At 39.1% G+C, this 27,499-nt stretch overlaps 1 protein-coding gene across 4 annotated transcripts in view; it reads right to left on the bottom strand.

The window, feature by feature from the left end:
- Positions 1-27,499, bottom strand: part of vps13b (vacuolar protein sorting 13 homolog B) — a 293,943-nt gene that overhangs the window by 220,101 nt on the left and 46,343 nt on the right. For all 4 annotated transcript variants that reach the window (XM_026293824.1, XM_026293825.1, XM_026293822.1 and 1 more), the window contains exons 16-17: positions 25,381-25,505; positions 7,506-7,690 (exon numbers count right to left, since the gene is read on the bottom strand). In XM_026293824.1, coding sequence (XP_026149609.1) covers positions 7,506-7,690; positions 25,381-25,505 — 310 coding nt within the window. The remainder of the gene's footprint in view (positions 1-7,505; positions 7,691-25,380; positions 25,506-27,499) is intronic.

Raw genomic sequence — 27,499 nt, 5'->3', positions numbered from 1 at the left:
ACACGTAGAAGATTCCTCCATTGGTATTAGCCAGCAGTGAGACAGGCCATTTAAACACAGTTCAAGATGAGCGGGTCTGCCTTTCAATCTCCCATATCCTTAGCCTAATGCTGCCCTGACAAATTTGGTTAGCACAAGAACAGGGGCATTCTAGCTTTGAAGCAGCAGCCAGGAAGGAATGCCAGTGTGGTTACACCATGAGAGAGACGCTTGAAACTACAGACCGCAGCTAATGACACTAAAGCAGCCCCTCCATCACTGAAATGTAACTCTGGATTACCGCTCACTCTCTCTGACTCTCCAGTACTCTGCGTCTGTATAACTCACACTTGCACTTTTTCTCAGGCTCTCTCTCTCCCACTCTCCACTTGCCTTATGGAAGAGAATTAAAGACAAACGGAGCAGAGCTTTCTTGTTTGTCAATAATCCACTGAGATCAATATTTATGTCTCAGCTTTGCAGAGGTTGAATGGGTCTGTGTGTGGTGGTAGCCAAGACGTGACTGGGATTTCGGTGCTGCGGAGACACTTCAATGGGAGTGAAAATTTATGGCCTTGTAACGTGGAGCTATGTGCTCAGTCGGCACTAGTCACTACCTTTAGATGGGACGGCTGGCTCACAGCAGGGAGGCAGCTCTGCAGACACTACCAGATGACATAAATACAAACAGATTTATTTGGGGCTGTCATTGATTCAGGGCTTGGTAACATTCAGAGCAGTCCTGCAGCAGAGTGCCTCAAAACTCACTGTACTTACAGTGACTTTTGCTTCATGTCTCACTGATGGTCTTGTGCATTTATGTGTACACGAAGAATTTAACTGTCTCACAGTAATTAATGCATCTCATTAAAACTTTAACTGATTTAATATAGACTGCCATACATCTGTAAATGCAGAGCATTAACTACACACTATGCTAAAATAAAAAACAGTAATAATAAAATTATAATGTAATAAGTAATTTAATATAATTGTACTCTGCACTTTACTTGTTTACTTGTCATACTCAGTTTAATGTATGATCTGTTGGGTCCTACAAGGGCTAACTACAGCAAAGCTTTGTCAATTATGGTTACAAGACTTTTTCATTTCAGATTTCAGTTTACCCTCCACGAGGAGATGTTTTGAGCATGCCAGGTCTAAATGATAAAATCTTATAATCAACAGAAACACTGCTCTACCCAAGGCTGGCGAAACTACCCTGCTCAACTAGCAACCATGAGCCAGGATTCATGATAGATGTTTCATAGATGTTCCACAATGGATCTTACAGATAAATGACAAATTTAAATGCTGCACAGTGCCAATGGTATATTGGATTTAGCAGTAAGTGGAAAGATGCCTCTAAGAAACCACCCATGATTCATATCCGAGAGCAAAATAAATAAATAATTTTTTAAAAATCAGTCAGAAACCTAGGTTTCCAAATACTGTACTGTGATCATCCATGTTCCCCAACATGTCTGGAATTACATCTTATTTCCAATGACAGAGAAGTGGGCTACAATTCAAACAAACAGGAGGGAAAAATATTTGGCACGCTTTCGGTGAACTTCTGATTTCTTTTTAAATATTATTCTTCACCAGAAGCCAGTGGATGGTGTGAGGAAAAGGGCAACGAGGCTAAAACTTTCATGTCTTAAGATGACAAAGTAACAAAGTTTAATGCAAGTAAGACCAAAGACCTTGGATTACTCAAAACGAATATTTCTGTTCTAACCCAGAAAGTGACTTAACAACCTCTAAACTACCAAACAACTAACAAACATTATTGTTTGCACTGTTATATTGCCACACTGGTCTGCTAAGTTTTTTTTTTTTTTTTTGACATTTCTCCAAACTCATGACAAACAGGGAGGAAATTCAATGAGAAACAAGACAGTCAGTTCTGAAAGATGAGGGTTATACACTCAGAGCACATGCCAAAAAAACTGAAAATATCAGTAGGTGTAGTTCAAAGGGTCCTCACTCATCAAAGACGACTGGGACAAACTCTGTTACCCCAATAGTGAAACGGTGTAATGGTTTGGGGGTGTTTTCCTGCAGGCCAAGACAGAGATCTTAACAAAATCCAGGGATACTCAACTAGCATCAAGTTTTACCTACAGAAAGTCAGTTGATTGGCACTAATTTTGTCCTGCAGTAAGACACCAACTCCAAAACACAAATTCAGGTTGTGTGCAAATCCCTTGGAAAAGAAGGAGAAGGATGGTGTATGCTTGTGAGTGAATCAGTGACAGACAAAGAGCAGAAAGCCTCAGGACGACAGAATAAGAGAGGAAGGCCTTAGTCTGGATTGACTTAAAACATCATCACAATCTGCCAGGAGTGGAGTATGGGCCGTCTGTAGCTCATTGAAGTTTTCATTGACAAGAACCATCTCAAGATCCATCCAAGATTTATTTATTGCTTCTCTGATGCTGACACAACGTGTTTTTAATGTCAGAAATAAGGTTGTGGATGGATGAAAAAAGCCCTTTTTCTTTCCTTTCCTTCCTGCTTTCTTCCTGCCCTGATGTCAATCCGTGAAGCAGACAAGTAGACAGGCAAAAATTTCACTCAAACCAGTAAGTTACCTCTTCAAAGGAGTATAGATACTTGAGTGAGGGGCCAGGCCATACTGAAACAGACATTTCAGGGTTTTCATTAGCTTCCCAGCTCTTCACTGACATTTGTGACAACCACAGACCATGAACAAGGCTCTTGCTTTTCAGTCTTTCACTTTCATTGTGGAACAATGAAAACGGACTACTAAAATCATATCCATGGACTAAGTGTTGGGCCCATTATATGACAGGGCAAACTTGCATGTTCCTCTGGCTTGTCTTGATTAATAGATGGGAAACATTAAGGGTTATGAGTAAGAAGGTCATGTCAGCCAAAGTCCGTGTAGAAAAACAGTGGAAAACTGAGGAATGAAACCTGGAGGGAGAGAAGATAGACGGGTATGTTCTGAGACCAGACAACATTAAATGCACAGCATACCAGGGATCAGTTTACGGAGGTGACAGAGTAATATGAAAATGGACAATTTTTTCCCCTCCAATAACACAGAGCTATTACGTACACTTATTATGCCACAGCGTCACAGGGGGATTTGCGTCAGACCCATAGTCCTGAAGGCAGTTAGATCACAGGGATGTGAACTGCTGGCCATGACAGAAACAGATTTTTTTTCATGCAGTGCAAAAATGCATAAAAACCTTTGTTGACATGGAGCTTTAAGAGACTGCACAATGGGAAATATTATTGTGAAGAAAAGGATAAATAGGGCTCCCTGACGTAACCTTGAACAGTCTTGGGTCTTTATCCACACATTTCCTTACTTTTCTTTTAACCACTCTGTTCTCATCATTGTATGTGTATGGGGAACTTATAAAAACAAAAGACTTGTTTTAATAACGATACTGTTATGAGTGAGAGCATAAGTCCTGTACTATTATTATCAACATGCTTCTAGTTACTATGCAATGAGAGCATAGGCTCACTGTATCCAAACATTCTTGCCATCATTTGCCTTAAATGGGATCATATGCTGTGAGTTTAAGAGTACATATAGGACTGGATGAAGGTGGGCATACATCTGTACATATGCCTCTTGTTGTGTGTCTATGTGTGCATGCATATAACCTGATACTCAATTAGGTGCCAAAGTTGAGTTCAATAAAGGAAACCAATAGTCAGTTATATTTTTGGGCAGTGTGGTCCCATAATCTCAGTCTCTTTATTTCCTTTTTCCCTACACACTTTATTTCCCTTCACTTTCATTTATCATTCTGCTCATTATATGGTTTACTCTCTCTCTCTCTCCTTTTCTTCTGTTCTCTTCCTCCTATATCTGTCATGTTAAGTTATGTCACAGCTCATATATCACTCTGAAATCATCTAGAGCACGTCTGGTGACCACCACCACCAAATTTCTACCAAACACCCCCCCTCCTTCCTCTTGTCCTAGTCCAGACCACCACATAGCTCTGTGGCCAGAAAACCAGCTGTGGTTGCTGCATTGAAGCGGAACCCATCCCCAGTGTCACATGTGGAAATGCCAATTTTATGCTGATTTAAGTTACCCTAATCTTTTGTCTTTCAAAATGCACGCTTTCACAAGACACTAAAACAGAGAAGCAAAAGCAAGGACTAAAATTAATGCTAAAGTCTTGCCACTCTGCAGGAGGAATGTCAAGGCTGTAGAAAGTTAATAGCACTGCCATTAATTCCTTGCTTCCATTACCTTTTAGCAGCTTAGTTGGAGATCCTGTATTGACCCCACAGAAATTTATTTAGGGAGGCAAATGTTCAGGAAGTCCCATTGCTACATACACATTATGGCAAGTTTGGTACAGTAAAATAAGGAATGCACACGCACACACTGCTTTAACTGCATGACAATCCACACGTGGTCCCTCTGGCCCTATGGACTACCTTACCGCTTTCACCAAAGTGTGACATACTGTTTGCCACCAATAAAATACAATGCTAGAGTGAGAACCACTGAAACACAAAAACGAGAACACTGGAATAATGTGTCACCACAGAAAACTCTGCTCATGTCTGAACCGAGTTCAGCAGCAGTATGAGGACTCAACACCGTCCTACAAATGGCAGTTTGAAAAATCATGCTGTTATGCAACACGCAGTGTGACTGACAATGTCTGATTCTCAAGAAAAATAAGATTTTATGGCTTGACGTTGGATTTGACTCATTTGTCTTTGGGCTGGCCAACCAAACTCAGACAATATAAGCAGCTTGCTGGGTTACTGCTGTAGTTGTCACTGAGCAGCAGAGTAACTTGAAGTCTTACAAATTCTAGCAGCTGTGTTCCCGTCAGCTACAATGATTGCAAGTCTGACTGTTGCTTTAATCTGAGTCCACCAATTATTTTGAAGAACATGTTACAGTCTGTCATACATTAAAACTGAAGGTTTGTTTTCTTAGTTTCTCTCATTGCTGAACTGCACAATTCTCTTTAGATAGGGGGGAAAAAGAGCTCATATCCAGATTGCTCCCACATAAAGGACACTGACCATCTGTGTTATCAGCTGGACCTTGATATGAAAAACCTTAGACTATTGAAACATCCTCCAACATCAAAAGGATAAAAGGAGGAGGAATTCCTAAAAGAATGAAAAAAATAATAATAAATACATATTCAAAGTCAACAGCTTTTGTTTGCCATATTCAGTGGTTGTCCTCAGCATGTGAGCTTGTGTGTCTGCCCTGCCCTGGCAATGCCCTCAAGACTGCTGATTGGTGACAAAGCTGCAAACACAGGACTTAAATCTGTATGCAGATAGAAATCTTGCAAGCATTATAACAGACCCACCACGTTTACCACAGACATTTGCAGTCATCCAGCTGGTAAGTGACACTAGAGGAAAATCCAACCATGGCTAAAGGTTGCAAACACTGACTGCAAAAAGCCGCAAATATGTGAGACAATGACAGCAGTTTAATAGTACGGTGTCCAAATTTGTCACTAGATAAGTTTAAAGAATGTCAAATGAAAAGCATCGTCTTTGTAGAAATCACATCATGTTTCTCTTAATCCAAAAACCAGCCCACGGAATAGTCGTACAGAGAAGTGAGTCGGAAACAGCAACAGCCAGCAAGGTCCCAGGATGATGTTACAGTGTGGACACAACCACAGTGACTACATAAACCAAAACTGGTTGTACTGGGTGTGACGCAGATTCACTACCTACACATGGTTCAAAAAAGTCACATTTTACTGTATTATGCTAACTTTACTCATCTACCCATCTTCCACCTCATCTTTTTCTATTTCTCAATGCTTAAGCTGTCACACCACAGAAGAAGAGGGACTGGGACAGCTAACATCTTCCTTAAGACCTTTGAGTGTCATCACAATTTCAAAAGCAGATACAGTATTAGACACATTTGGTTGTATCATAGGAAATATTGCTGAGTTTTTTTCTCCACTGAACATATACTTACACAACACATCACCTACTCCCTTTCACTCTCTCTAAAGTCAAACTCTTTCCCCAACTGCTCTTTTTCTAACCTGCCAGCACACGAACCAGATGTGCAAATGTTTCTCCATGTTGCTAGTCAAGCTCTGTTCCAAGAGAAAGGCAGAGAGGGGAGAGGAATATTTGACTTCACTCCACGGGAGACCAGTTTCATAAATTTTGGCAGCTACACCGCAGTGAAGAAGGTAGCTTGGCTGGCCTGGCTGAGGGAGAATGTTGACGGCATACCAAACAACATGATCCTAATGAGTTGGAAAATCCCTGGCCCTCCAGAGGACTGTCCAGATGCTACCGTCATGAGAAACGCTACTGTTTTATTGAATTCAGGCTCCACTCCCTTTCTTTAACAAGGGGCAAAATTTATTATTTGACCATTAAGATATCCTGGGTGATATGAAGTATAAAACTATTTCAGTAAATTCCCCTCAGCTACAAATGCAGAACCCCAAACTGGGCACAAGGCAATTGATCTTTATGCCAGTGTGTCTCACTGTCTCACATTCTTGTATTTGAAGACCGTAGGTTTTGGACATGTGCTCACACTTTTTTAGTAAAGGGCGTGCACCCATTTTTGCTCACTGGCTACTATCAGGTTGACTTATTTTAAGTGAATGATCATCATGCACATAAAATGCTGAGCACTGAGAAGTAACTGTAAAACTTTTCTTATAATAGGCCAAATTACTTCAGTTCTGGAGTCCATCCCATGTATCTCTCTTGACTGGTACTGAGAAACAAGCTTTTGTTTATATAGAACTAAACAAAGGACACTAAATGTACTTTATGAGAAAAATGAGATTTCAATAAATCAACTTGAATGGTGAATGCATGAACATCTAATACAGCAGTCTAAGAGAGACCACATGAGCAAAGTAGTTTGTTCTTTGTTCTATGAGTCTTCATGGTTGAAATACAGAATGAGCAACTAAAGGACGCATTAATCTTCTGTGTGGGTATTTTTTCATCTTGCCATGACAAAATTATAATTGCGAGCCTACAATAACAACTGCGTTATGAAAACAACTGAAAAAACATAGACAGCCTCTTGCCTTGCTAAGCAATTACAAACACATGCACTGGAAAAACAGCCTCTGCTCCTCTATGATAAAGTCAGAATCTTTCTTTTCACAAATCGTACAGAAATCACTTGTCAGTTGGCAGAAAATCTGATGCACAAGCAAACAGCGTAGTGTCAATGAAAATACCAAGGGTCATTTTGCACAGAATAAATAAACTTTTTTTTTTAAAAGCGCACTCACAAACCCCCCAACTCCATAATACTGGAAGATAATGCTGCAGAGCTATAGAGAAAGTGAACAAGCCATACTCTGTGCTCTCACTACTGTTTTGGGTTTGCTGTAAATCCTTACACCACAAGTGCTCTACTGTAGCTGTTCAGAGAGTATTAACTTGGTCAGGTATCAGAAATTCATAAAACTGGACGATTGCTGCCAAAGAACAGGGGAAGCTTAGCCAACTTCACATGGTCTATTTTAGAGCGTGAAATTTACCTGGAGCTTTGTACACCTCATTGACCAGGCTCTCGCTGAGTGTCAGTGGAGATCCGTTGATCATGCTGTGGGTCCAGCTCTGACAAATGGCTTGAAGCAAAAGCGTCTGGGCCCTTGTGGCCTGTACAGTGAAATGGGGAAGCTCAAAAATAACATCTGAAGTAGGGACCGAAGACCTTTTGTTCCTGCAAGAGAAGGAGACAAAGCAAGAAATAACATATTACATGGGGTGGAGAAGAAAGTCAAAATACAGGGACAATAATACATGAAAGAATGGATGAATGCTAACATACACTGAATGAAATAGACACTGCTGGAAACAAATGGTTCACAACTTCCACAAATCCATCAATATCACATCGCCATATAAAACAGCTCATTGATAGCACAAAGGGCCAATAGGTAGAACTACAATCCAACAGCAAGCTGAAGAAGTACCAAGTGCAAGCCAAGCTTTCCTTAGTTACTTGGCAGGTAGATGTTTTTTGCTGCCGACCCTTCTCCCCCCTCCGTCAAGACTGTGATGATGATTTATGTGAAGAGATGTACAGCCCAGAAACCTGACCCTGAAAAGAATCTCAATGCATTTAACATTTCATCTGTCTCCAAAAGTGTGGCAGGAGAGAGTTTCTATGAGTGTGTGTGTGTGACAAGCTGATGAGTTGAGTGTTCAGGGGGATGAGGTAACAGCACAGTCAGATGGAGTCCTCCAGGCCTCTGTCCATCAGAACCTCAGTGGACCATGCTCTCATCTATCATCTCACACTCTCTCTCTCTCTCATACACACACACACACACACACACACACATTATTTTCATTTGTCACAGTCAAATGTACTTTTCACACATCTCCAGTACCACACATGTACTGCCCTTCAAATTCTTAAATCGGGTCTTGGAACTCTATTTCTGTCCAGGTTGTGAGGTCATGGTTCCTAAGTTTTTAAGAGCCAATCCAGGGCATCACCAACAGCCGCAGCCAGAGGAGTGATTCTCAAGCACACATGCACACCAATGAAGACAGAGTATTATACTGCTCAATGAGGTGTACAGAGTCATTGTCCTTACTACTGGGCTCTTTCCCTCTTCCCCTGCTTCCCCAGGAAACACCATTCACTGGAAAAACACCCAGGGAGCCTGAACTAAACAGTGCAAAACAAGCCTATTTCTTCCCACTCCTGTTTTCCTCTCTTCTGTTCTAAGAGCTCGAGAAGTTCTTGGGTTGTGTTTTTGAGTACTGGCGGTGAAGGGGGGGGGGGGGGGCACACATATGCTCATAATGGAAGAGTCCCTGCCTCTGAACAGAGCTCTTGATGAAAATAGAACCGTGACTAACTCCAGGGATGGCTGCGGCGTGTCAAGAACGAGCATCACAGTTCATTTAATCACACATCCATTTTGGTCTGCTCCCAGTTCAGAGTGTGGGATATGTCACAGCGTCTCTCTTCTCTGCTCAGCAGCTCTGCAATCATTTAACTCCTCTGCTTCCCTCCCTCTCCTTCTCTGTGTGTCTCTTGGTCTTTACCTTTCTTCTGCTCCTGGGTGGTTAGGCAGGGTGACATAAGCTGTTAGCACACAGGCAGCCCCAGAGTTCTTAACCACCCGCTGTCTCTGGGGCCATTACTATGAGACAGAGAGCAAGAGAGAATTTGATAGAGATGTAAGAGTACTGGATAAGGCATGTGTTTGTAAGGCAGCGAGAGAGAGAGAGAGAGAGAGGAACTCTGAACCTCACAAGGCCAATGAGCATATCTTGACACATTCTAAAATCCCTGGCAACATGCTGTGCTTTTGGCACCATGGTATCTCATGCAATGTCATGGTTCTCTCCTTTTAAAAGTGACTACTGCTGTATGCCATACTGCCATTTCTTTGTGTGTTCAAATGTGTGCATGCTCATGTGTGTACATGTAGTTAGACACTGTTGCTGAACAAAAGAAAGTGAAGGGGTCCCAACAGCAACAATGTCCCCACATGCAGAGCAAATGTGCCTGCAAAGCCACTTCAATGGGAGGACTGGCAAGGGATGAAAGTTTGTTGGCTTATTTGAGTGTTTATAGCATTTCAGGAGAGCTGTCATGTGCATGTGGCCGCCTAAAACTTTAATTATGCACCTGTTTTTATTATATTATGCCCCATTCTTTGTGAACAGCAACTTGAATCTTGGAGCTAAATGAGAAGCAGAAACTCTCATTAGGGTGTTTTGGGAATGTTGTATGTGAAGACAGCCAGACACTCGTCGGATTTCATTAAGTAGCTGGCACAGTCAGTGTTTCTTGCTGCAACATGGTAAACAGCTTTCTGGCAGACAGTTCCTTCACGGTAACCACAGGCCTGGATGGAAATAAAAGTATCCAAGAAGTAAAAATAGCAGAACAAATACCTGCAGCATCAGCAGCAGCAACCAATCACTAAACTAAAACATATATCCTAAAAGAGTCAACAAAAAGCAAAACAGATTAAAGCATACCTGTGCTCTTAGAAAGCGGAGACCCACCAGACTGGGCCCATAACCAAATGTGGATCCTGACTCATAACTTAAGAAATCAGGTCCTTGGCTTAAACTTAAGTGAACAGGCTTTTTCTGAACCTCACAAGTCACCTTAAAGTCAATAAGTTCCTTATTAAAAAGCAGAGGCTGACAGGAATATGTAAAGGGGAAGTCAAAATTAGTCAAGAGCTACTAATAAGTTAGGTGTTTCAATTCCAGCCAGTGAAATATGCTTTCCTCTGGTGCATGTCAACAACATTAGGCCTCATTTCCTGATCCATCCCCTGTTGGTGCCATGACTGAGTGACACAGAGCTACACCGGGACTTAAGACAGACCTGTTAGCCAGTTACTTAGCCAAGGATTCTGCAAGTTGGCTGACAGGCTGGCACAAAGTCTTTTTTTGTCCAGCGTCCCTGACAAAGTCTGGCAAAACAAGAACGTTGTGCAGAGGTCTTGAGTCAAGAGTCACGAGTGCCATACCAGCTGTGGTGCTCTTTACTTTTTCTGTTTCCTCTTTGTACAGGCTCAAATGTGGACGAAAAGCAGAGACAGCAAATTATTTTTAGTCGTTTTATTAAATATGAGTGAAATCTTATGTGAATAGACTTAACAGAGAACCCTCACAAAATATTTTCTGTTACTTCTAAATGTGGTGTGTGTGTGTTATGCCACTACTATCATAAGGTACAGCCTCACTACTTAAGCCAAATTTTCCATTTAAGGTAATTTAATGTATATATCGTATGTATATTTTTATATTAAAAATACTTAGATGCAGACAGTGTAGGTGTAAAGATATTCTAAATAAGAATGATCTTTTTACATCATACTAGTTGAGATACATCGGTTCTCAGGCTAATCAGTTTCCTGGGCTGGCCTGGCTGTGGTCACTTCTAAATTTAGACAAACACAGCTGGGTCTGTAGCTAACACGCTCTGATTGCTGTTGTACAGAAGCCACACACAAGCACTTAAATGTGCACACACACACAAGCATGTGGGGCAAGAAACACACATACCCGAGCAATCACCAATAAATGACTGTTTCCAAATATGTACATACAGTGTACTTGCATACCAACATATATGTGGTCACAAAACCACACATGTATGCACACCTTTACACGCATGACCAGGAGCATTAAAGAGGCCTGCAGCTAATAAGAAGCATGCTGACCTAACAACCCTCAACTGGAATGAATATAAAAACTAGCCTCCAATACTACTCCCATTCCAGACTGCATGTGCATGTGTGGAATGGGAACTGTGCTACATATCTACAATAGTGACTGGATATATGTTACATATATAATGGGCAAAAAATTAGTAAAAAGAAAAAAAGAAGAAAAATATAATCAACTCATGAAAAAAAAAAAAAAACAAACAAAAAAAAAAAATGTGCAGGTCATACGTTATTCTGCAGGTAAAATAAAACCAAACATGGGAAGTCTCATTAAAACAGCCCTTTGGAAAGGTTCCCGTACAAACTGAGAAACTGCAGAACTGGTAGGTTGTTGATGGTGTACCTTAACAGACAAAAATAAATGTAGGCTAATTAAAGAAGGCTGGTTTAGTGTGTGTGTGTGTGTGTGTGTGTGTGTGTGTGTGTAGTTGGGTTAGTGTGTCTTGCCCTTATGTCCAGGAATATGTTGAAATCTGGGTGTGCTGGCATTAGTGCAGCTCTTCTGTCAGAAAACATTAATGAGAAAGTGAGCATAAAGCAAACTATAACGCCTGCACTGCAAGGCCAAATTTGGTCAGCAAATTATTATTTTTATTTTTTTTTTTTAAGATCAGCATCTTGCTGTGATTGAAGGAATTAGAGCAATAACAGCTGGTCCTAATGGTTTACGCAGTATCCCAAAATACACGTTTGGATATTGCACACTTTTTCCAGAATGTTAATTTTGGTTATTACTCGCATCCCGTAGACCACCAAAAATCTGTTCACTCACTCTTTCCAAAATACAGTCAAACAGACAACAGGGATCAGCAGAAAAAATGGGGCAAAGTGTCTGGTCCATCAATGGATCACAGAGAAAGACATTCCCTGACACAGGTGGATTTTGTCTGTAATGGGAGCTAAATAGGAAACTGTAACCATAACCTGTAACTCCAATAAACTGTTACAAGTCATTTTTACTAGCCAAAAGATAAGGTTAACCAGACCGAAGGTAGTAGAAGAAACACAAAGTCAACAAGATGGTCAATCAATTTTCACTATCTTCACAATGCACTACTTTCTCTTATCTTTGTCTATTTACAAAGTCCACATTAACGCCAGTGCAATTCATTATGGACTGACATATTTGTCTGATAGATACAATAGACAGCCACTGTCTTGGGACAAGTGATAAGTTATCTGTTTCTACAAATCATTCACTGTCACACCCTAGCTAAAGTAAATAATACAAAAATTCCCTAATTCACGAGGTTAACAAAATCCTCTACTGCTTTTGTTTTCCCAATTTCAGATCTTTTTAGAGGAAATTGGTCTAACAATGAAGGAAAGAGAAAACTGACAGCTTGTACCTTTAGTCTTTTTCCCCCTTACAGTACAGACCGATTTTGAAGTACTGCAGAATTTCCCATCTGTCCAAGCCAAGGTCACTGACCTCTCTTGAAAATAACCAGAGTGAAATATGGGCTGCTCTCAAGCCTCCTCTTTTATCTTACTACAAAAGACTCACTACAGCGCCTTGCAAAGCCTCCAAATCAACATTATAAATCATCCGAGTACTTCACGCTGAACAATAACTTGGGGGTTGGGAAAACTTGTCATTTTACCACCTAGATGTCAACCTGGTTAAAGGAAGAAAAAAAAAATGCATTAAAGAAAATCCAAAGAAAAAAAAATAATAAAAGAACTTGAAAAATGAAAGTGAAAAACACACCTCTATCTGATTTATTATGTTTTTTCAGTTTCTCATAATATTCATTTAAGTCATTTGTTTCATTGACTGTGCATGGTCTGTGTCATTGGCTCGATGGGAAATGTAACTGGAGCTGCAGCTGAGCCTCTGATATACAACATTTTTCAAAGGCTTTTTTTTTTTCCCCAGCAGCAGGTATAAATGACTCACAACAATCATTATGACTTGTCTCCAGGATCTGGAATCTGAAAAGGCCACTTGAGCAGTTATAGAACAAAAGTAGTCACAAAGGGAGATTTACTAAAATTAGGTTTAAATTATAGTAAATTTAGTATATGTGAAGATGAACACATGATACACAACTGACTGTGTATTTCTTGTTCTGTAAGAGCAAGAAACAGCAATCGGCAGTCATTTTTTATTGAGCCAATATATTCCAACCAGGATCACATTACACACTCTAGCTCATCATTTTTTATCCCTTCATGTACTGTATTATCTGTACTTCCCATTGCAGCTTTCTTGCTGTATATTACTTCATTCTTTACAGCATTTCACACCTATAATCTGTAATGACTGTGGTCTAACTTAACCAAACTGTAAAGTCTTTGTGGTGGAGCTGGGTCCTCTGTATTAAGAGGAGACAGTGACTGTATTTGTGGCCACAGCTCAGTTTTGTGAGTCCCCAGGGTCAAAGGTGTTCCATGTGTGCATTTCTCAATCATCACGTCTGAACAGCCCAAAGTCTTCACAGAGAAAACACACACACGCACACACAGGGCCCTCCTCTTCTTCCCATCTGGAGTAGCCCTGACACACACATGGGCACAAACTCACACACACACAGATCCATTCTCATGAGAGGGTTTCATTACACAGGGATTACTAAAAGAAATGTTTTAATCAAGTTGTGCAGACAGCTGCAGACCGCAAGGCGAGAAAATGGCAATGACGTGGTTCATCAGGCGTTAAAGGAAAACACATCAAGAGGCCTGTGTATGTGTGTGCATGTAGCTTCCTGCCCGTGCCCAACACAGCCAGCTGTGGAGGACATGCGGTTCCTTATAAGGACAAACAGATACAGGAGACGTCTGTCCAGGGACTACAGACCTAAGGTCACATTTAATTTCAGATTTTGCTACAGGCATTTATATGCCCTGTTTTCATAACAACTATCTCTGCACTCTACAGAAGCACTGGCTGACCATTATTTTGATCCGGTTGTCTTCAGTGCCTGAATTTCCCTTTGGAAAATGAATAAAGTTATTATCTTAACTTATTATCATCCCAAGTTCTTTGCACTTTACGCCAATGGACATTGAAAATAAGAAAATGAACTGAAGTGAGCTTTTCTTTTTCCCAGGTTTCCTGGTTAAATACAGCATAGATTCATTTTTTCTGTGGTGACACCAATGTTTCCTTTGCCTCAGTAGCAACAGTAGATTTTTCCTTAAGCAGTGAAAATTGGATGGTATTGTTACTAGGAAGTAATGGAGCAGTACTGAGGGGTGATGGAGAAAGGACAGTGGAATGTACATCATAGTAGATGATAATCCATGCAGAGCTGATAATCCACCTACCCTTCCCTGTTTCCCACTGTTTTCCCCCTCCCTCAAGCTTCAGTTCCTCAGATGACTAATTCAGGCGTTAATAAAGTCTTTCAGTCAACTGAAAACATCTACAGTTTCTCTTGCATTCACTCCTGACTTTGTCCAATACTCCCAAAACTACTTAATCTAATGGTACAGATAAACAAAACACATTCTTGTATTGCAAAATACCGGCTCTTGGAAACATCACAGCTTTAAATATACAATTCAGTGCTGAGTTTAAAGCTATGCAGATTTAAGATACCAAATTTCAGTTGCACTCATAAGGGCAAGCCTACAGTGGCATGGCTTCTACTTTCTATCGAAACTAAAACGTCAGTCACAGAGAGAACAAGCTTCGCATTCACTGATGCCATTTCCTTAACCTGACGCTCCTCAATATGTCCATTGATCTTGGTCAGTCATAAAACTAAATAAGACTGACACCAGATGCAGAGGAGAAAAAAAATAAAAAATTACCACAAAGTTGGCAAAATACTTTATAGACTGGTCCATACAAAATATGTTTTACCTTGCAGTTCACAATCCCTTGCACACCTGTGCTCTAGAGGGAAAAGTGGAACAATATTACATCATATGCCAATCCAAGATTTTAATACACACCTGTTAATACATAAATCCTACTAGCTGTAATGTGTGCCATAATCCATTCAGCTTCATCATGTGAAAACATTTTCTTTCTGAAAACATTCCCATGTTTCTTCAAGAAAAGGGAAGGGACCTTGTTCAACAGAATGAATTTCTTGCTGTACTTATGGCCTCCGAACCACAACTCAAAGCTGAGCATGACCACAGTAACCACATGATGATTTAAGGTCAATCAGTGTTCTTTCACTATAACAGCTCTCAGTAACTTTAACCCTGCTTACACAGACCTCTCAGATAAGACCTTGATGATTAATACAAGTGATTACGTCATTATAAAATCAACACCAATCACAGTTTTGTTGAAGTACATAACAGCTGATGCAGAAGCTGTGTGGGTGACATCATTCACAAGATCTCTGTTAAATGTCATACATGTACAGTATACTCACAGAAGAGAACATTTTCCATTCAACAACCACTCCCAAATCAGTTTTCACCAGCCAGAATCATTATTCCAATTCAATTTGTTAATGATGTTTCCTGCCAAAATGGCTGGTAGACAAATGTAACAGCTGCAGTAATTGAGTGAATGCTGTTCATGTACATTTGGTAAATTTGACTTAGATCTCTGTGGCTCACTACCGAAGGACACAGAAAGCATCTGTCCTCCTGTTTTTTGGCTGTGCTTAAAGACATAGACCAGGAGTATTTTTGCTATGACTAACTATGAACAGGAGTAATGAGGCATTACAATCTCACCAGAAGCCTCATGCCTCAGATGCCTAAAGCAGCATTCATAAATCACAAGAGTCTAGACTACTGGTCCAGACACACTAATGGACTTCTCAACTTCACATAAAATCCTACAGGTAGTGCTAAAAACCAACCATTGACAAAGTAATGGAGTAAGACCAATAATTAGATATCAAGGGAAAAACCAACATTCTTTTCTATTCAAAAACATTTGCAAGTTTCTGTGGCTATATAACATGCACCTGTAATGCCACATGATTTAAGAAATTATCCCCTCTGAAAAAGCAGAGTGTGGAACAGGGGCTGCTAAAAATGCCACATAAAAGCTGGTGTGGGACTGAAATATGGTCTGCAAAGCAACAAACCACACTGGGCTGCTGCTGGTTGGTTGGTTGGTTGGTGGGCCCCAGTCTTGGCCTGCCTCCATATGTTGCTGCTGTCAGGTGGCCCTGTATAAGGAATATTATATGGTGTGAGTTCTGGTGTGTTCATGTGAGAGCGTGAGGTTGGGATTTGGGGAGATCGATGCAGGTGGCACTGCTAACATCTCCTCCCTACTGCCACCTCCTTCCCTTTTTTTTTTTTTTTTGCAAGCACTGATTTAATTTGGGATAACAGGTTTAACAGCCAGACCAATTGAGGCTCCCTGTGAAGTGAGTGGCCCCATACATTGCCTTTCATTAGGGATAAGTACAGCCTGATGCATCTCAGCTGGACGTTAATTCACTAGAAGTGAAAGTTAATTTCTGAGGATTATGGCTAACCAAATGACTGTTTGGTTAGTTCATAGCACTGTATTAAGTTAAAATGAATCAATATATTATATTAACCTTTGTATACTATCCAAACCGTAAATTAACATTAGAACTGTTTCTAAAATACTAGAGTAGTCACTATCACAATATTGAGATGTATTTTGAATAGTACAATGGCTCTCAATGTACTTGTCATAAGTCAACAACATATACTCATAAGTGGAAAAAATTAAGAGTGGAAAGAAAAAGCAATAGGTAAAGTCAAAAAAAAAAGTGACCCTTTAAGGCATACAGCTCTTAGGACAATCAGGAGTTGCTGATGTTTATTGTTAAAAAGAAACTTTATTGCACTGTTGTACCTATTTTAGAAATTCAACCCCAACCTGTTCTAGTGACAGTGATCAAGTAGACCTAAGCTTACAGTTCAACAATAGCGAACACTCACTTGAAGTTACATATTAACCACAGTGATGCCTGGACACAATGCCACAGGTAGAGAATCTAATTTATTATTATTATTCAAAATGATACATTTCTGTTGAGTGTTTATGTTTCCTCTTTTGATCTCTAATGTTCATTGCCACATTGTCACATAGAGATGACATCTGAGGTGATTATAACTAAGAGATTAAAATATCATCACTAAGATGAAGGGACGTTACCAGAGTAGTTCGTAGGAAAGCCTGCTCCAGCAAACCTAGACTACTCCAACCTGAAAATATATATAGCCAGTGGTTTGACTTTGGGTTTTATTTTATTTTTTTCAAAAAATGCAGCACTGGTAACCACAAGGTCAGTGTCCGCAATTGCTCTGGAGCAATTATACTTTCTTAAAATTTAATTTTGCCTAAAAACTGAGTAAACAGAGATATTTCAAACTAATTGGATATATCCAAGGTCTCACACACACATTATCAAATGACAAGTATAAGTCAAGGATGGCAGGAAGACTATGTCAAGGCAGTGCACTATCCCCAGCAAAGGTCCCTCACATCCACCTGTGAGAGGCTTGTGTCTTTGGTCTGACTAAAGTAGATATTTTTAAATATCTCTTAACCAAAACCAAAAATATGGTCATAGGAGTATAGTCATACTCAAGTATGCAAAAAAAAAAAAAAGAGCAAAGATTTTCCATTTAACTTCATATTCATTCTATTAAGTAGACAATAGGCTGTTAGACAGCTCAATCTGTAGAAAGCTCTTGGGCTGAGTTTGTGGTTGTGGCATTAGTCAAAGTATTTGCCCACTGTTGTCCTCCCGGGGACCTGGCCAGAACTTTTGAACTTTTCAGTTCATCATACAAGCTCTGGGCATTAAGGATGTCTCCTCCATGATCCCCAATAAGGTCTGCTCTTCTCTTCATGGCCCCACCTACACCATCTGGTGCCCTCTTCCCATGCTTAGCTTCAAATAAATTCCAGGTTATTTCCTTGAAGCTGTACTTGATGGGCTCAGTTGATTTTTCTTTTCTGTTAATACTGCGTTACTGGCCTGTCACTAAAAAAAAAAAAAAAAGCAGAATGCTATTTGAGGGTGCCTTTGTCACAATACCTTCAAAACCGGATCAAGGTGGACCCAGATGGGCACAGGGTCATGTCTTCTGGAGGGTGATATGGAGCAAAGAGTGTAGCACCTGTTCACCTTCAGTGTAAAGCAATCCTGTGTGCACAGGATTTTTTCCTTGAAATCCACATGCAGGAAGCACTCATTCTGTTTCAGGTCCCTCCTGAGCTCCCTGTACTGCCACTTAATGTAGAAAATATGGCGCCTTAAATTGTAAAGCCTCTCCTGGAATTGCGTGTGTAGCTCATCCTCCACTCTTGTCACTTTCGTTTTTACTGATTGTTGATATTTTGTCATCCTTTTGTTGCCTTCCCTAGGGGTTTTCCATGCAATCACCATAAGCACAGGCCTTGGAGTTGGGGTCACACATGGTTACTTCAGACAGTTCTTGAATATTTCTTGAAGACAGCAACCCATGACTTTGCAAGGCATTCACCATAAATTGCAAGTAAAAAGTAGGAGACAGTAAAAGGAGGTGTATGACGTATCGACGTGTTCCAAGAGAAACTTCCTGTGCAAGTTCTTCATTGTATCAGTAAGCAACCTCTTTTGCATGTTTTTCTTATGTTGTGTGACTGTTTGCGGCTAGTTGTCATCCGACTGACATCATCTCCTTATCATCTCAGTTCCACTGACACACTTTCTGCCACAGTAGGTAAAATCCATAGGATACTTGGACATCTTAGAGTAGCCAAAAACATCTTGAACATGCTTCTGGAGCTTGTATTTCTTTACAATTTGTCCATTGACCACTTTTGCAATCAAGTGCTTTTCTTTGTTTTTGCATTTTTGTCTAATATCTGAAAATACAGATATATGAAAAAGTAGAGCTCTTTTGATGAGTGTATACACTTTGTGTTGACCAAGCAATGCACTGTTTTGCACATAGTGATTTGGATGCACTTTCTTTCTTGGCCCTGTGGCACCTCTTCTTAAATTTCTCTGTTTTAGCTTTCTCTTTTGCCAGCTGTGCCTGCAATTTTTCTGTTTGTTCATTTTCCTCTCAAACCTCTGTCGAATGCTTTCCCCCTTGACGCTTTTGCCTACAACACAACATATTTGTTAGGATTTCTAATAAGATTTTAGAGATTTCTATAATTTTAGAAAGAATTAACATCCTGGTCCCAGGCCTGGGACCAAAATTGTATTTCCAGAAGTATTGCCAAAGATCGTAGGACAAATTTGAAAAAAGTCCGACAAACTATATATCATATGAAAGCAGAAAGTCTCACGATTCAAGTGGTATAAAGCAATTTAGGATTGAATTATCACAGCGACTACAGTTTCTTAATGTTTAACAAGAGTACAAATATTGGAAAAACGCTAGTTCTTACCTTTACTGTCGTGTTACTTCGTACATGTACTAAAACATTGCATATTGCGTATTATCCCTGAGTAAATCCATAAAACCATCATCGTCCTCATGAAAAGTTGTAATCCGGTTCGTTTTATGGTTGACTTCATCATTTATTCAATAAAGATTGACATAGCAAGCTTCTGTGAATCATATCAGACCTCAATCAAACGTGCTTGTTACGTTTTACAGGATATATATATATAAACAGGAATCACCACAGAGCAAATCCCACCAGGAGGAGGACAACTTCTAATTAAAGTAGAATCAGCCAGTCGCATTGTTTGTCAATGACTGACGTATATTTTAGCCAGTGAAAAGCCCTTTCCAACAATGTATCACACTGTATGGCCGACGAGAGGAAAGGGGGATTTAAAAAGCCCCACCGCTACAGTAAGTTTCCTTGACAACACTGGGTACGCAGCGGGCGAAGCTAGGGGGAGAAGGGGAGTCAGATTTCATATTTTACAGCGCAAAATAATAAACTGGAAAGCTTTTCCTTTAAACGACACCAAGGTCATCAATATAACGCTTAAAATGTAAAGACAACAGCTAGCTTAATTTGGGTATGTGTTCAGCAATCTGCAGAAAAAGGGGCGGGGTAACTAACAGGTAACAGCTGATGATAGTCTTTCAAAAACATTTAGAGTTTTAATCCTTCAGCTAAATTTACATGTTCTAACCTGGAGGTCCCAGTCCTAGGCTCACTTTCAGGAGTTTCAGGAGAGAGACGGGGGGTGTCTGACTGTAGAAAAGCACTAGCCCTGGCGTTTGCTCTGGCTCGCCTTTTTGCTGCTTCCCATTTCTTTCCTGTTGCCCTCTTCTCTCTCTCACTGAGCTCATTAATGCCCTTCTTCTTTCCAGCATCTCTGTTTTTATGCCACCTGTCCCTCTCTTTCTCAAGGTACTTTTTTTCTTCTGTGTGGATCAGCATTACGGCGTTCTCGATATCTCCTTGCTATCTCAGCTTAGAACCATTCCTCTGAAAAGACAATTTAGAACATTCCCTTACAGTCCAGTCGTTTCAATTACATTGAAACATTTGCAATTTATTTAGTTTATGAAATATCAAATACTGAATATGATCAAAAGGCTTGCTGATACCAATAACCACCAAAAATTAAATATTTCACCATGAGATTGTTGACATTTAAGCCTGACAACATCCAACTACAAACACAATATGATGAAAATTAGGAAATATTAGTGCAGCAGTCAAACTCCAGTGAAGAAAGACAGAATGCTGTTGGTGATATCACTGATTGCATCATCTGCGTGCTTAAAGGGGCAATTACCCCGTAACAACGGGGATGGACAGCAATTTTAGGGACGTGAACAATATGTTAATTAGAAAATTAAATATAAAGCATCAAAGTTACTGGTTTTATTAATGAATATGTGAAGAATAGTGAGCACATATAAAAAGTATTTTAACGTTGTGGCTTTAACCGCTTTTTGCATTCACTGAAGTTAGCAGAGCACCATGTGGGACATGCCAAAATCACATACAGCCAGTCAAAGAAAATAGTATAAAATGAGGAAAATGCACTTCAAGACAATTGTCATTGTCCTGATGTGTGTTTGGTCTTTTATACTAATACCTCAGAATTTCATTATTTATTATACGTTCATGATGATTGGGTGATTTTGATGGGGACTCTTCATAGGCAATTTATCGTGATATTGACCCAACACTGTGTAGTTTTGAACGTACCAAAAGTACATGTAGGCTACTTTAGAAGTTACACAGTTGTGCCAGTTCATAATTTGTTGAAAGCAGTTATAAGTGTTGCAATCTTTAATGGGCTAATTTTCAGAAAAAAATACCAAAATACATTCAAAAATACACTTTATGTACTTTTTCCAAATTTCAAATATCATTGTATCTATTGTATTTCATACATACTTAAAATGAGTTTCAGAGAATATTTTGAGTACATTTACTTTGACTCAAAGTGTATTATTAATACACTAAGTTTAAAGTCAGTATATATTTATACTAGAAATGTTTCAAGTATTGTTTAACAGTAGTGTACTATTTTGGTAAGTACCCAATAATATGTGAAAAATATGTTTTTAATGTAGTAAAGTGGATTTATAGTGCAGCTTCCGGTGTATTAAGTGCAACTTAAGTGGTTTCATTTTAACACAAGTATAATGAAATTTAACATTTAAAGTATACTCAATATACTTTTAGAATTTTTTTTTCATAGGGTATGCACTGGCATATGCATATGACATCGCCTTTTGTGCTTCCTTTCGTCAAGTAACCTTGTCTTCTGTCAGTCACAATTCTATTTTAATATGGCGTACAAAGGCAGACAAATATAAAGCTACCTTCAATGGTGGTAATGGAAAAGCTAGTCCAGGAAGTTGCAAACCAAACCTACTGAAGACTTACAAAGCAACTAGACACAGCTCTTTTGCTCAGGCCATGCTTTCAACTCTCTCTCTCCTGCCCTTAACTGAGCTCTCATGCTTCCTACTTTGCTTCATATTTTCTTAAAACATCAAACACTTGTACAGCCCAGCTCAGTGTCTGTCCAGAATGGCATCTTGGACAAAGGTGTTGTTGGAATTACATCAGCCCCAAGGAGCAGTCCCAAAACAAACAACAATACAGTAAAATTAAGTGCTACCACCTGGTGGAGTACATCTTTTGGCTAATCCAGTGACCCAGCGTGTCACTCTGGGACTGAGCTTTGAACTGTAGGAGACAAACTCTTTATCTGACTAATCCTCTGTCATACATACTATAATGTAATCTCCAATACCTTTGTGGTCTTCTTGAAAAATATGTTTGTCAAATACACTGAGTAAAGTGCATTGAAAATAGCCAGGCAATCTGCTGCAGAGACTGTCCCATGATCTACAGAATGCCCAGCATGGAATAATGATGGCAAAGAAACTTTTTTTCTTGACCTGGAGGTGTACCACTACCCAGTTATGAACTCTGGCTAAAGGAAATGTTATCAATTATACACATGGTAAAACCCCACATTCACAACTCTGGTACACTCTATACATAGGAGAGGACATGGGGGCCTTTCTTGGCACAGTATCAAATCACTCTCCATACATAAACACTTTGTCTCTTTTTACTATACAACATAGAGTCTACCTAGATACATCTAGCTCTGTTATTCATTTTCTCTTTAATGATAATATTGTATTAGCACTGTATGAGACAGCTGCACTCAACTTTTGTCTTTTGATTGCTTGGCAGCCTTTGTTTTGTGTTTATTTTCTTTTGGGTTTGGATGTTTAGGTTCATTCACTCTCCTTTAGGTAAATTCAAAAACAGTAAAAAAAAAAAAAAAAAAAAAAAAGTGTGTATAAAAAGAAAATGCTGAAAGTGGTTCAACCCTGTCACAAACAGTTCAACTTAAACTGGGGATAAGGCAAATGTGATAAAGTGGAAATAATCACACTAAGGGCAACAGAATTATCCTGGGTGTTACGTGTTCACCTATGTTCAGCTATGATTACAATGCTATGATGCAGTCTAACCTCTATTTACATCACACCAAGCAAGACAGGTCTCTTGGTGCATACTGTTAACTGAATATGTGCATATTGTGTTCCATCAAAGGCCTGCTTAAAACAAAGAATAACAGAGTACTTTCTTAATGCATCAAGGAGACTCTGTAAGAGGTGGTGTGTGTTATTTTAATGGGCTGGTCCAGGCTAAAGAATATCAACGGGAGGGCATTGATCTGGAAAGCCCTCTGGAGATGAGAAACATCTAGTGATTGTCAGAAAGAAAAATAACAACTGTATGACATATGAATCCACTATTTGAGGCAGGCAGGGCAGAAAAGGGGGGCTAGAGATCAAACAAGCAGCTAGCGATCTCTTTTTGGGAGCAGAGAATCAGGTTCTGTCTAAAGACACATACACATACCACAATGAATAAAGGTCTTGTAGTTACTTATGTGGCCAGCTAGCCACTATACAGCAGATACAACGTTTGCCTGGAGAAGAAGTCAGGAAAGTCAAAACCATCTGGAGCTCCTTGACATGTTTAAATCTAAACTAATGGGGGTAAATCAATTCCCAAGCTAGTTCTCATTCATACAGGTTTCCTGCTTTAAAAGTCACTTGCAAGGTGTGAGAGAGGGGGCATAGGGTAAGTGTGCAGGCATCAAGGGGTTCCAGATGATGATTACTGAACACTCAGGGAATGATGTAGAGAATCATTTTTCCAACATATTTGAATTTCAAAGAAATATTTAGGTCATTGTTGCTCTATCAACCAAAATGTGCTAGAAATGCGTTTCAGCATGCTGAGGGCACATTGAGGACAGGACATAAGCTACTCATTCATTCTTTTCAGGGCCTCACTTAAAAACAAATGACCTCAACAAAGTCATATACATAGGCACAGTTATGCACCGAACATCATAAGGGAAGGTGGTGTGTGTGCAAGGACATGGTTTCAATTGAAAATAAAGTTTGTTGCAACATTTTCTTTGAAAAAAAGTAAAGCTAAGCCATATATCCATAACATACACAGGACTAGTGTAACCCTACCACAGGACCATTCGTTCTCTGAAATGGATTTAATGTTTCCCTCCCTCTTATTCACCTATCCTCCCTTTATCTATTTTTTTTAAAAGTTTTGTTTATCCTCTCCTTGCAGCTCTACTGAACTGTCACATTCACCCATCTTCTTCTCTACTCATCCTCTCCACCATTTTGTCCACTTTGTTCCCCCTTTTCTCTTCTCTTCATTCTGTCTATAGCTGTCTGCTTGCTTATTTGTGTAGTTCAACTCCATTCTATTGCTCTTTGTTCTCTTTTAATACATTTGCATTTGGTAGCTCCACCATTTTAAGTCTCCTGTCTATCACTACAGGTTTACCTTTTCACATCCACCATTCTTTCATTTGGGTCACCTTTATACTCGGAGCCTCATTACTGTCCTTTTCACTTTTCAGTCTTCAACTGCTAAGCTTTCTTCATCTCTCTAGGGGATATCACTGTGACTCATCAACTATCTGGTACAAGTAGAAGGATATGCTGAAGCGATATATTTTTTCATGTTAGCCTTGGCTTATTTTCCTTCTTGCGTTTCAAACTGAAATTTCTGCAGTTGTTATCCGATGATTCTGTTGTTCTGTGTCGCCAATGAATGCTGAAATAGCTCATCTATCATTTTAAATACTCACTAATGCAATGCCTGTTCCTCTTCATTTAGTACAAACATGGGCCTGGCACATAGACATACAAACACTGTATACAGACACTCAAGCATGCATATAAACATACAAAACACACATACACACAACAGGTACAGACCTAAACCTTTCCAAAATCTGAAAAAAAGATTTGATGTATATTTCCTCCCTGGTTTTTGTACATGTCTTCACTGGGTAACAGTGATGGATGATTGTTACCAATAATGCTATCCAGAGGTGCTCATAACACGTAAAACTTCATTTCAGTTACTGCAACTGACTGAAGTCCCTTTTCAGCAGCACACAGCAGAAAGAGTCAAGATTACATTCCATTTGCAGTGTCTACATAAGTGTGTTGGCCATGATCAAAACTATTGTAAAAATTATCATGTTTAGACAAATCCATCTGTGCCAGCAGAGTAACAAATTCTACTTTTCATTAAAAGGGAAATCAACATTTTGCATTCCTTGAATGTGCATCTGGGTTTTCATAATTAGCTCTGATTTAACAAGGGAAGAAATAGTACACACTATTGTTTTCCTTACAGATGTCGAGAGTTTCTCTATCCATTATCACCATTTACATAAAAATTCATATTATGGTTACTGATGCTTTAAATTTAAGAATTTCAGTTCACAAAGGTGATGCTATCTGTTCCCCATTCCCACTCAAATTTCCATCCATAGCTCAAGTGCTACAAACTCACCAGTATGCAGGCATCTGAATCAGTTTCCCATAGAGTGCAGTGCTAAAGGAAGGTATGATGGGGATGAGAGGCAGGAAAGCCCCCGTATTGTCCTGACATGTTAAGCCTGCCTGGAACCCAAATACCTGGAAAGAAAGTGAGTGAAATGGTAGAGAGAAAATTGGATGAGAAATGATGAAAAACCAGAGCACTGAGCATTAAGTAGTTCAAACTATTTACTAGTTTAGGATGAAAAAATGTTAGTTGACACTGATTTCTGAAAAAGAGAACACCAGCACTCTTGTTCTTTCAACCCATTAGCCTCTAAACTAATTCTACCTTTTCTGTCTACAGCCAAGCTGTCACAGCTTGAATCTGTGCTCTTACAGGGCCTGACTCTCTCAGAAACACAAATTGTATCAACCTTCTTCACAAACATCTGTTAACAAATGCATCGTACAGTCTGCAAAGCACTGTTAGTAAAAACTAATGTATGTTCTATGTACATGAGACAAATACACATGTAAAAATAATTGTTTTTCAAGGCATAAGTGATGGGGAGAATAAGTGATTTGACCACTGAAAGGTGAATTAGTGAGGATTTTCAGTAGCAGAAATATGTTTACAACAACATAGATAGTGTTCTAAAGTTTTCAGAATAACTTTGAAGTTTCTATAAATGAGCGTCCATATATTCAGACACATATTTGAAAACAAACAAAAAGCACTTTTGACTACCTTTATGGATTACCATAAGAGTAAGAACAGCAAGAAATAGACATTTGTGTTTCTTGCATTTAATAGCAGTCAACTTTATACAGATCAGATTGATAATGCCAAAATCACACCAAGATACTAACATCGCTATTCATTAACATATTTTATAATACTTATTTTTACATTGGAGGCAGGCTTGACAATGTTTTTCCTACATATGAATGTCTGTCCACCACTTTGGACAAAACTAAAATGATAATTTATTTAGTGACTAGTTATGTCAGTAGACCAAGTCTCCAATTATGGTAGGTCTGGTTACTTCTGTGACCTCTTGTAAATAGTGTCTAAAATCATAGAGAAGTGAGACAGTGGCTACCTGCTACCACTAAAACAGACACCAAGTCAGTGTCAATAAAACACAGATAAAGGTAAGCCTTAGCTTATACCTGTTTCAAATCACTTCCTGAATTGGGTGAACTATGGCCAGAAAGACCTTAACCCTGTCAAAATCTTACTGCAAAAATCCAGAGATTGAACAAGTACTTTGGCAGATACGGATGCTGATAGGGTGACTGCTCAGAATGATCCTTGGCCACTAAGCAGCTGACCGTTAACCCTGCAGTGACCCTGTGATAAGGATTAACAGCATGATGTCCAACAAACATCCTGCCTTAAAAAAAAAAAAAAAAAAACATCTAGACCATACCAGACCAGACTGGGCAACCCAATCACCTGTGTTATCCAGGCTTCCTAAAAGGTGGATTAGTTGAATTTGCAATTTGTTTATAGGTAAATCTGAAAGGCACACTTAAGGCCAAGATGCCATTTCAGCCATCAGATGTAAATTTTCTTACATTTAAATGATTAATTAGTCAAACAGTGTCTAAGTAAATAATTCTTGTTCTACATACCACAAAATGCTAAAGCACATTCAGAAGAATGTAATACAGATGATTATTTCTAAATGCTTTGTCATGAATACATGAAAGGTACTAATGCATACAGAATTACAGTTGTTTCTCAAGTATACTATCTTTAAATGTTAAGAAAACAGTCTAACAACATATTATGTGAAGAGTATGTATAAATAACTACTTCATACCTGATGTTAAGAATGCTCTAAATTGTATCATGATGGTCGACACATTGAAAATAGAACCTGCCATAATTTTCCAATAAAATATTATAATATTATAAATTATATTAAAATAATTCTTATAATTAATAATAAATAATAATTATTAGAATTGTCTTTATCTTTATTAGATTATATAATCTAATGAAATTTTGGGTGATAAAAATCTTGTTAGTGATTTAAAACTTCGTTCTCTGGAGAACTAAAATATTTTGTATAAGGCCCCTTCAGTCTGAAGTTGATGGCAAAACTGTCATTAATGAATTTTAGAAATTCACAATTCCAAAC

Source organism: Mastacembelus armatus, chromosome 16, assembly GCF_900324485.2.
Source record: "Mastacembelus armatus chromosome 16, fMasArm1.2, whole genome shotgun sequence".
NCBI classification, from domain to species: domain Eukaryota; kingdom Metazoa; phylum Chordata; class Actinopteri; order Synbranchiformes; family Mastacembelidae; genus Mastacembelus; species Mastacembelus armatus.
Note: the sequence above shows the minus strand (reverse complement) of the source record. Positions and strands in the feature narration are given on the sequence as shown.